We start from the raw sequence: 11,156 nt of genomic DNA on the forward strand, positions 1-11,156 counted from the left end.
AAACTGTAAGTATTTAGTTGTAAGTAGAAATAAAAAATAAATAGAAAAAAATTCTAATTTTATAGTAAAGTTATTCATAAACTAGTGATTCACACAAATTTTTAAAAATTCAAATTTAAACTATTTAAAATTTACAACTAATGGCACTAACAGAAAGTTTATAATTTTTGTGACCTAAAAGCAAAAAGAAATCACTAAAAAAACTGTTAGTATTTAGTTGTAAGTAGAAATAAAAAATAAATAGAAAAAAATTCTAATTTTATAGTAAATTTATTCATAAACTAGTGATTCACACAAATTTTTAAAAATTCAAATTTAAACTATTTAAAATTTAAACTAATGGCACTAACAGAAAGTTTATAATTTTTGTGACCTAAAAGCAAAAAGAAATCACTAAAAAACTGTAAGTATTTAGTTGTAAGTAGAAATAAAAAATAAATAGAAAAAAATTCTAATTTTATAGTAAAGTTATTCATAAACTAGTGATTCACACAAATTTTTAAAAATTCAAATTTAAACTATTTAAAATTTAAAACTAATGGCACTAACAGAATGTTTATAATTTTTGTGACCTAAAATCAAAAAGAAATCACTAAAAAACTGTAAGTATTTAGTTTTAAGTAGAAATAAAAAAATAAAAAACCAAAAAAATGTAGAAATAAAAAAGAAAAAACCAAAAAAAATGCCACCTACTGGGCCTCCACGGCCTGAATACGACTAGAAACCCTACATGGGCCAGGATTCAGGCCCGCAGAGGCCCAATAGGCCCACTGGCAGTAGCAGGTTTAGGCCCGAAAGCCTGCATTAGAGAGGAGCTCGAATGGGGAGGCAGAGCAGCGCTTATAAACCAGTGCCGGCGCCCTTCAGCTAGCGATGTGGGACTAAACTTTTGGGCGCGAGGCAGCACAAGGGCATTGGTCCCGGTTGGTGGCACCAACCGGGACTAAAGGGGGCATTGGTCACGGTTCGTGGCACCAACCGTGACCAATGCCCCCCTTTAGTCCCGGTTGGTGCCACCAACCGGGACCAAAGGCCGCCGCCGCCCTTTGGGCTCCTGAAAATTGGCCTTTGGTCCCGGTTCGTGGCACCAACCGGGACCAAAGGGGGGCATTGGTCACGGTTCGTGCCACGAACCGGGACCATTGCTCTGGCTATATATATAGCACTTGCAAAATTTTCGCCAACTGCTCCATTCCCCATCGCCGACGCCGCCAGGCTGCTCGTCCTCCTCGTCGCCGTCGCCGCGCCCTGCCCCGTCGCCGTCGCTGCGCCCTGCCCCATCGTCGTCGCCGTCGCCGCGCCCCGAGCCCCGCCTCCTCGATCGTCCTCCTCGTCGCCGTCGTCCGCCCTGCCCCGAGCCCCGCCTCCTCGATCGTCCCCGTCGCCGTGTGCCGCCCAAGGCCCGCGGCCGTCCCCGTCGCCTTGTGCCACCCCGCCCCAAGCTCGCTGCCGTCCGCCCTGCCCCGACCCCCGCCTCCTCGATCGTCCCCGTCGGCGTTTGCCGCCCCGAGCCCGCGGCCGTCCCCGTCACCACGTGCCGCCCCGCGCACGCCGTCCCCGTCGCCGGCATCCCCGAGCCCGCCGTAGCTCCTTTCCCGTCGCTGGCCTCCTCTCCCCGTCGCCGCCCGCCCCCAGTGAGCTCCCCCCTTTCCCATCCCCATCGCCGACGATGCCACCCATTGCCGCCGCTGCTCTCTGTTCATATATGCAAAAGTTACTTTTTTAGAAAATCATCTATATATGTTCAGAAAAGTTCTATATGAATGTGGCTATATATATATATGTTCAGAAAAGTTCTATATGTATGTGGCTATGTATGTGTATGTGGCTATGTGAATATGCAAAGAAGACGAGATGAAGAAGATGATATATTTTCTTATTCGTGGGTGTGTCGAGAGGGTCATCGATAACTTTAGTGAATTTTAGGTTATTTTCATTTTAGGTCATTTTAGGCGGGGAAGAAGGGGAAGAAGAGGGAGAAGAAGAGGGGGTCGAGAGGGGGTCTAGGGTCGCCGAGGGGTCGAGGGTCATCGAACATGAGAGGAGGAAGAGGATAAAAAAAGAAGAGGAATAAGAAAAGAAAAAAGAGAAGAAGAAGAAAGAATAGACGAGAAGATCTCCTCTATTCTTTCCTCTCCTATTTTTTTTCTTCTTCTTCCTCTTTTTTTTATCGGGAACGAGGGTCGTCGAGGGTCGCCGAGCGGTAGAGGAAGAAGAGGATAAAAAAGAAGAGGAAGAAAAAAAAGAGAGGGGTCGACGGTCGCCTAGGGGTCGAGGGTCGAGAGGGGGTCTAGGGTCACCGAGAGGGGAGAGGAAGACGAGGAGAAATAAATAAGAAGAAGAAAAAATAAGAAAAAGAAGAGGAGAAGAAGAACGGAATAGAGGAGAAGAAGAGAAAAATACAATATATATATATATATATTCTATTTTCTCTTTTCTCCTCTATTCCTTTCTTCTTCTCCTATTTTTTTTCTTCTTTTTTTCTTCGACACGAGGGGGGGGGGTCGAGAACGTCGTACATTCATGAGAGAGGCGAAGAAGAAGGGGAAGAAGAGGGAGAAGAAGAGGAGAGGAAGAAGAAGAAGTCTTCTCCTCTATTCTTTCTTCTCTTCTTTTTTCTTCTTCTTCTTCCTCTTTATTTTATCGGGAACGAGGGTCGTCAAGAGGGTCGCCGAGCGGTAGAGGAGAAACCCTAAATAGAAAGTATCGTCGGTGTGAGATACATGTACCGTCGGTGTCGGACACTACATCCACATCCCACAAGTAGCGCGGGCTTCGACGCCCACGTCACTTGTGGGGCGTGGATGTAGTGTCCGACACCGAAGGCCACATGTATCTCACACCCACGATACTTGCTAGCTATTTAGGGTTTCCTCTACCGAAAAGAAGAGGAGAAATAAATAAGAAGAAGAAAAAAGAAGAAAAAGAAGAGGAGAAGAAGAAAGGAATAGTGGAGAAGAAGAGAAAATAGAATATATTCTATTTTCTCTTCTTCTCCACTATTCCTTTCTTCTTATTCTATTTTCTCTTCTTCTCCACTATTCCTTTCTTCTTCTCCTCTTTTTTTTCTTCTTCTTTCCTCTTCTTCTTCTTCTCCTCTTTTTTTTCTTCTTCTTTCCTCTTCTTCTTCTTCTTCTTCTTCTTCTTCTTCTTCTTCTTCTTCTTCTTCTTAATTTTTATCGGGAACGAGGGTGTCGAGGATCGCCGAGGGGTCGAGGGTCGGGAACTAGGGTAGAGGGTCGAGGGTCGTTAAGGGGTCAAGGGTCGAGGGTTTCAGGGTCGAGGGTTCGAGGGTTCTATAGGGTCGAGGGTTCCAGCAGGGTCGTCTAGGGGTCGAGGGTTCCAGGGTCGTCGAGGGTTCGAGGGGTCGAGGATCGCCGAGGGGTCGAGAGAGGTTTCCTAGTGTCAAAGTATTGAAGAAATCCATGCCTTCATCATTAGCCGGAAGTAACCAGGGCATGTTGGTACGAAGTTCTGCAAAATTGTTCTGGAATGGAGTCCCGGATAGAATAATCTGCCTTTTGGTACGAATTCAGCAAAGGCCTTCCAAATAGTGATATTCGGAAGGCTCTTTCTGAACTTTGTACCAAAAAGCGAATTATCCTATCTGGGACTCCGTTCCAGAACAACTTTGAAGAGCTTCGTACCATCATGCACATGTTACTTTCGCCTAATGATGAAGATATGGTTTTGTTGAATCCTTTGACACTAGGCAACCTCCCGACCCCTCGGCGATCCTCTCGAACATGAGAGGAAGAAGAGGGTCGTCTAGGGATCGAGGGTTCGAGGGTCGTCGAGGGTTCAAGGGGTCGAGGATCGCCGAGGGGTCGAGAGAGGTTTCCTAGTGTCAAAGTATTGAAGAAATCCATGCCTTCATCATTAGCCGGAAGTAACCAGGGCATGTTGGTACGAAGTTCTGCAAAATTGTTCTGGAATGGAGTCCCGGATAGAATAATCCGCCTTTTGGTACAAATTCAGCAAAGGCCTTCCAAATAGCGATATTCGGAAGGCTCTTTCTAAACTTTGTACCAAAAAGCGAATTATCCTATCTGGGACTCCGTTCCAGAACAACTTTGAAGAGCTTCGTACCATCATGCACATGTTACTTTCGCCTAATGATGAAGACATGGTTTTGTTGAATCCTTTGACACTAGGCAACCTCCCGACCCCTCGGCGATCCTCTCGAACATGAGAGGAAGAAGAGGGTCGTCTAGGGGTCGAGGGTTCGAGGGTTCTTCTCCTCTATTCTTTCTTCTCCTCTTTTTTTTCTTCTTCTTCCTCTTTTTTTATCGGGAACGAGGGTCGTCGAGGGACATAGATGTAGTGTCGTCATTGTCGATATATACCCCCTCCCGATAGCTTACTATGATTAGGTAGCTAGTTCTATGTTTGGCACTAATATATCCATCTGTCATGTTTGAATAATAATTGCCATGTTGTAAATATTTGTAGAAACTATGGACACCGCCCTAGACGAAGCAACAAAAGAAGCGTTGTTGAGGGAGATAATCGCACAAGGAAGTGATGCCGTCTCGTACTATCTCAACGAAACCGATGGTCTGGAAGGAGAGGGTGAACAAGCTGGCTACGGTGACCTAATTCCGGTGCAAGAAGAAGAACATGAGGACGGCTCCGGTGACCCAATGCCGGTGCAAGAAGGAGACCGTGATGACGGCTCCGGTGACCGAACCGAGTCCGGCCAGGTATACATATTAGTTAAGCCTATGCTGACTAGCTGATTGATGCATTCATTGTTTTGGTATGTACACATGTTAATTAAGTCTTTGTTCTTTTTTCTAGCCCTCTGGATCGAGCACAACTTCGGTAAAGAGACGAGGCCCAAAGAAAAAGTTGAGCTCGGATGAAAAGCTTGAGATCACAGCAATCGCGCCCGACGGCCAACCTATTGAACCCCTCCGGACAAAGAGCGCATTTGTTGCTCAGTGTGGGGTTCTGGTTAGGGACAAGATCCCGATAAGCATCCAGCAATGGTTTAAGCCGGCTACAGAAGACCCTGAGGTGTCTTATGTCAATGATATGCAGAAAAATGATCTTTGGACTGAGCTGAAGTCAAATTTCACCCTACCGCCTGAGGATAATCCAGAGAACCCAGTTAAAGAGAAATTAATCAAGTCTTTTGCTCTGAAGAGGATGGCAGAACTATTCAGGAGGTGGAAGAAAGAGCTGAATAATAAGTTTGTCGAAAATAATGAGACACCAGAATTCAAGGGAAGATATGAGAAGATCAGAGATCACTGGCCCGCATTTGTGGCCTACAAGACATCGAAAAAGAGTCAGAAGATGTCGGCGACAAACAAGCAAAATGCTGCGAAGAAGAAGCTTCACCATCACACGGGGTCAGGTGGCTACCTTGTAGCCCGGCCTAAGTGGTCCAAGACTGAGAATGATCTGGTTCATAAAGGGATCGAACCAGAGACAAATAACTGGCCAGACCGTTGCCGGACTTGGTTCTTCGGGGCTGGCGGAACCTTGGACCCTGAAACAGGGAAGTGCATTTGGACGAACGAACAAATGGACATACCAGTCAGTAAGCTTAAGCAGTATATTGAAGCAGCGCAGGAAGGGACGTTCTTTCCAGACAGAGAGCACGACGAGCTCACAATGGCCCTCGGGAATCCTGAGCACCCTGGACGGACAAGAGGCACGCCAGGCTCCGTTCCGTGGAAGGTTGGGTTTCCGGACGCAGGCAGTTACAAATCCCATGAGAGGAGGAAAAAAGTGCAGCAGACCGAACTGCAGGCGCTGCACGCAAGGGTACAAGCGATAGAGGAACGAGAAGCAAATCGCAGCAAACGTACTGCCGAAGCCTCCCCCGAAGCTACCCCGCCATCTCAGCGCAGAAGCAGCGTGGCTTCCACCGAGCTGCTTCAGCCGGAGCATGCCTTGACGGCTCCTGCCAGCTATCCTGTGGATGCTATAACGGAGTCTCAAAATTGCCACCTTATGACGCAATGGATGAATTTGAAGGTCAAGGCGGCTGTTGGCTCTGTTTATCCTACTGAACCCGGCGCAACTTTTCACTGCCGGCCGATTCCAGAAGGATATGCTAGGGTGATGGTGGATGAGATAACGGAGGGATTTGAGGACCTCCAGCTTGACCACCCTACCGGTGAAGGGGAGACTCGGCTGGGGTCTGCTCTGAAGACTCCATGCCTATGGCGGAAGGAGCTCATCAACCTTCCGAACTGGACGCCTCCGCCTCCTCCTCCTCCTCCGGCGAGTCAGGGCACTCCGCCTCCTCCACCGCCTCCTCCTCCGGCGAGTAACGATCAGGGCCCTCGGCCGGCTCCTTCTCCGGCACGTGGCGGCACTCCGCCTCCGTCTCCGCCTGCGCCGACGCGCTCGATCAGCCAGCCTCCTCCTTCTCCGCCTCGTCAGCAAGGGCGGAAGAGACCTGCCGCCGCTCCAGCGCGTCGTAGTCCTTCTCCTCTGCCGCTTAAGCAAGTAAAGAAGACAACCGCTTCGTCTGCTCGGTCGGCGTCTAGCAGTACAACCAGAGGCGGGAGGATATACAGATTCGGTCCTTCTCTGAAGACTCCAGAGAAGTTACCATACGAGAGGACCCAGGAGGAGAACGCCGAGATCGCGCGACAAGAAGTGAGAAAATTCTTTGAAGGGGTGAAAGCAAAGAAACATTCACCTCTGGAGGAGAAGGTAGATCGGGTGAAAGTGATGCGCACTCTGGCTGCCCTGACAAAACCACCAAAGTCTGATCCGCCGAAAGGAAACTATGACCGCATTATTGGAAAGGAATTTGCCGAAGCGGAGCGGTCGGGAAGTACTGTCAGTGATCAAAGGCTGAAAGAACGACGAGCTGGGAAACAAATTGCCCAGCTCGGCAAACAAGCGAAGCAATCATGCCCCCGCTCAAGGTGCCTAGCCACAACGTCGCTAATGATCCGAGGATGGTGCCCGGTTATAGCAATCTTGCAGATTACCTGCCCGACGAAGTACATTATGAACGCATGGACATGCAGATACAAAGATACGAGTACGGGAAGCCTCTCGTCAAAGATGAAAGATCTCTATCAACGATGATGCGAAGATTGCATGATTGGTACATGAAAATCTGCAGAGACTCTGGGGGGAGGAGTACTTTGTATGTGAAAGTTAAAAAGGAGCATGACCTCGTTGGAATTGATCTGTTGCCTGTTCCATTTGAGGAGTTCTATCAGTTTTTCAATCAATTGGCCCTCGATAAAACAACGGTCGCATGCTAATGTGTGTAAGTAGTACTACTTCTGTCATTAAGTTTCTCTATATAGCTTAGCTCTTTCATTGCATGTATTTATAATCATCCTCACTATATTATGCAGGTTGAAGATCGTCCAATTGAAGAAAAGACAAGTCGGTGATGTTGGGTTCATTAACACATATCTCATAGATGCAACTCAGGTTAAACTTCATGCCGCAGCTACCGAGGCCAACTTGCTACAATCGTTCGTAATAAATCAAAACAAAGATATAATACTCTTTCCTTACAACTTCAAGTGAGTGTTACTGTCTTCTGCGTATTCGGTTTCCCTTATATATTAGTCAAGGTTATAGTAATGTAATTCATGAGTTATGCATGCGTGTGCAGTTTCCACTATATTCTCCTAGAGATTAAGCTTGAGCAGGGACTAGTAACCGTCTTAGACTCAAAACGAAAAGATCCCCAGGACTATGCAGACATGACTGAAATCCTCAAGAAGTTAAATCGATCATTATCCACCATATCAGCAACTTTGTTCATTTCCTGATATCAAGTAATTGTTTTCTTTGTCCGGCAGGGTTTGGAGAAAATTCACCAAAAAAGTTCCGGGACTGCCGAAGGAGCTGGAATTTAGACACCCGAAAGTAAGTACTATAGTAGCATGTTCCGCGCATCTCCTAGTGATTCAAGCGCTAGTTTCATCAATACCATTTAGCATTCTTGCTTATCAGTTTGATTGACCTCTATTTCTTGTAAAGTGGTTGTGGCAGGAACAAGGGAATGATTTCTGTGGATACTACATCTGCGAGTCCATCCGCCACACGACGTGTGAGCGGGACGGCTACTCTAACGAACAATATGAAGTACGTAAATAACAACATTCACAATTTTATTTTATTACCATCATTTGTGTTGAGTTTCATTCATTCATATATATATGTATTGACCCCCTTCTTCAAATTAGATGTTTCGGAAGCGGGATGAACTCCTAGCACCAGCTCGCATGCGAGCAATTCAAGAGGAATTGGCGGCATTCTTTCTTGACCACGTGATCCCTGAAGACGGAGAATTCTATGTGGACCCTGAGTCCGTATGATTATATTTGTAAGAGATAATTATTGTATATATGTAGCCGGTAGTGTCAGATAGATATACGAGAACTTGTTGTTCGACCTATCTCTCGGAGAAGGAGAGGTGGTCGATATCACTTCTCTCTGTATGCATATATGTTCATGACGATCTTCTGTTTCCTTCGTTTGCTTTACTAGCTAGCCAGCGTGTCTAGTCCTCTCTATACGTATGTATAGTACGTAGCGTCGACCAAGCACGGACATAAGAGAGGACACTTCTCTATATTAATTATGGCTAGCTAACACAATATATGAAAGACCTAAATTAACCCCTCAAAAACCCCAACCCCCCCCCCCCCTTTCAAAAAAAAAAACAAAAACCCCAGCCACAGAAATGCTGACGCGTGGATGCCTATTGGTCCCGGTTGGTGCCACCAACCGGGACCAAAGGGTCTCCTGACTAGGCTCTGCGCACTGCCCACGTGGAGGGCCTTTAGTCCCGGTTCTGGATTGAACCGGGACTAAAGGGGGAGGTATTAGTACCGACACTTTAGTCCCGGTTCAGGAACCGGGACTAAAGGCCCTTACGAACCGGAAGTATAGGCCCTTTTTCTACCAGTGTTCCATTCCATGCATAGGCGTTTTATCGGTCGCAATGCATAAATGGTTTAAAAAAGAAGATTTTGAGCAAAGAATGTGCTCTTTATTTCAGACACAAGAAGGAACAACGAGCATGCATTGAACTCTCATTTCTTCTCTGTCTCTACCTGATCAAGATGCAGAGGGAACTATTAAATACTGCAAAAAATAAAGGAAAAGCACAAGCTAATCGGCATTATTCGGTCGAGAAGAGGTCGAATCATGCAGCCTTAGTGCAGCTGCGCTGGCAGAAGTTGGCGACGCGGTCCTTGCACTGGAAGCTGCCGCGTACGGCGACGGTGGACTTGTTGCAGGTATTGCAGGCTGGGTTGCAGCCGCTGGGCAACGCGTCCATGCACATGCACCTGGGCGGGATGGACCTGGTGCAGGTGCCGCAGTGGACGGCGACACGCTTGGGGTCGCACCTGCAGGCAGCGACCAATGTGAGTAAGCGGCTTCGCTGGCATACTTGGCGAGGAGATGAAGAAAGAAAGGAGGATCCCGGGCTCACCTTGGCCGTGGGCTAGGGGCAGAGCTGCTGCGAGGATGACGACGGCGGCCAGGAGCATGTACTCCCGGGAACACATCTAGTTTTGTTCAATTTTTTTATATTTGTAAAATCCATTTTTGGCACACAGGAGCATGTGCTCCCTAGAGCCAAAATGGATTTCCGGTTTGGGGGGTTTCACTTGTGCATATAGACTTGCCAACTGCAAAAAATAGTAACTCCTAAACAAGCTAAATCATCTCCAAAAATCTCCCATTCATTTCATTAAAACTATAGCCAAACACGATGTTGACATTCTTAGTGTCGAACTTTAGTGTTTTTTCTTGGTGTGGAAATCAAACTTTTGTGATTCATTTGATTTAATCAATGTTTTAAATAGCGGACTATGAAAAATAGCACGGACCTCCAAATCAGCTATAGCGGAGTTATAGCGGGCTATTTGTGAAGGCAGCCATTTAGCGGCATCCTGCTGAAAAGGCTATAGCTGGCTATAGCGGATCTATAGCCGGCTATTTAAAACTATGATTTTAATAAATTTGGATCTAATGTATTTGGACTGGGTTTGACATTACCATTTTTAACGGATTTGATTATAAATTATTTTAGTTGGATTTAAATTTGACATCTCTCCATCTTGGTGCTTTGTACATGAATGCAGTCCATTCCTACCTCTACATGGTAGATGATTTGGATTTGAATTGATATTACATTCCATTTCATGCATAGGCGTTTTATCGGTCGCAATGCATAAATGGTTTTAAAAAGAAGATTTTGAGCAAAGAATATGCTCTTTATTTCAGACACAAGAAGGAACAACGAGCATGCACTGAACTCTCATTTCTTCTCTGCATCAACCAGATCAGGATGCAGAGGGAAATCGTAAATACTGCAAAAAATAAAGGAAAAGCGCAAGCTAATCGGCATTATTCAGGCAACAACAGGTGTCCAATCACGCCGCAGAGGCGCAGCTGCGCTGGCAGAAGTTGGCGACGCGGTCCTTGCACTGGAAGCTGTCACGGCCGGCGACGGTGGTCTTGTCGCAGGTCTTGCAGGACGGGTTGCAGCCGCTGGGCGACGCGTCCATGCACGTGCACCTGGGCGGGATGGACTTGGTGCAGGTGCCGCAGTTGTTGCAGCACGGCGACGCGCTTGGGGTCGCACCTGCAGGCAACCACCATTGTCAATAAGTGGCTTAATCGGCAAGGAGATGAAGAAAGACAAAGGAAGGAGGATCCCGGGCTCACCTTGGCCGTTGGTAAGGGGCAGAGTTGCTGCGAGGACGACGACGATGGCCAGCGCGGCGAGCAGCACCTGTGGCCTCATGCTTGCGTCTGGTTGGCGAGGATTAGTTGCAAAGACTGGGTTCGTGCTGGGAGGTTGATGCCTAATGGGATGGAATGCCGGGCTTCTTATAGGCTGGAGTCCCAACCCGATCGACTGAGGCGAGAGCACAAGTGACAATAGATCAATGAGCAACTAGCAGCACGGGCACCAAGCTTTACACGCAGAGAGCACGTGGGCGTGATCTAGATTGGATCTCTAGCAGTAGCATGCATGCACGAGGCATCATCCGTGGGTGGCCTGCATGTGTTTCACACGTAAATCTATTCAGAAAGCTTGACGACAATATAGATATAGGTGGCTGCAGACTTTGCAGTGCATCGAGTCAAGTACCACCTTGGCTTTTCACACATGGGTTAGTTGGTGGCTTCCTGCGTGCCGC

At 47.2% G+C, this 11,156-nt stretch overlaps 1 protein-coding gene and 1 pseudogene across 2 annotated transcripts; both read right to left on the bottom strand.

Moving 5' to 3' along the window:
* Positions 1 to 8,973: 8,973 nt before the first annotated feature.
* On the bottom strand, positions 8,974 to 10,111 carry LOC125537195 (Bowman-Birk type trypsin inhibitor-like; annotated as a pseudogene). Its single transcript, XR_015616969.1, has 2 exons — positions 9,437 to 10,111; positions 8,974 to 9,350 (listed from the first exon to the last, which is right to left on the bottom strand). The product of XR_015616969.1 is annotated as a Bowman-Birk type trypsin inhibitor-like (transcript).
* Positions 10,112 to 10,243: 132 nt separating this feature from the next.
* Positions 10,244 to 10,834, bottom strand: LOC125537119 (Bowman-Birk type trypsin inhibitor). The gene is made up of 2 exons (XM_048700447.2): positions 10,678 to 10,834; positions 10,244 to 10,594 (listed from the first exon to the last, which is right to left on the bottom strand). The coding sequence occupies exons 1-2, from the start codon at positions 10,754 to 10,756 to the stop codon at positions 10,383 to 10,385; spliced, it is 291 nt and encodes a 96-aa protein (XP_048556404.1). The 5' UTR covers positions 10,757 to 10,834; the 3' UTR covers positions 10,244 to 10,382.
* Positions 10,835 to 11,156: the final 322 nt, after the last annotated feature.

This window comes from Triticum urartu, chromosome 1A (assembly GCF_056163025.1).
Source record: "Triticum urartu cultivar PI428250 chromosome 1A, HENAU_Tu73, whole genome shotgun sequence".
Taxonomy (NCBI): Eukaryota; Viridiplantae; Streptophyta; class Magnoliopsida; order Poales; family Poaceae; genus Triticum; species Triticum urartu.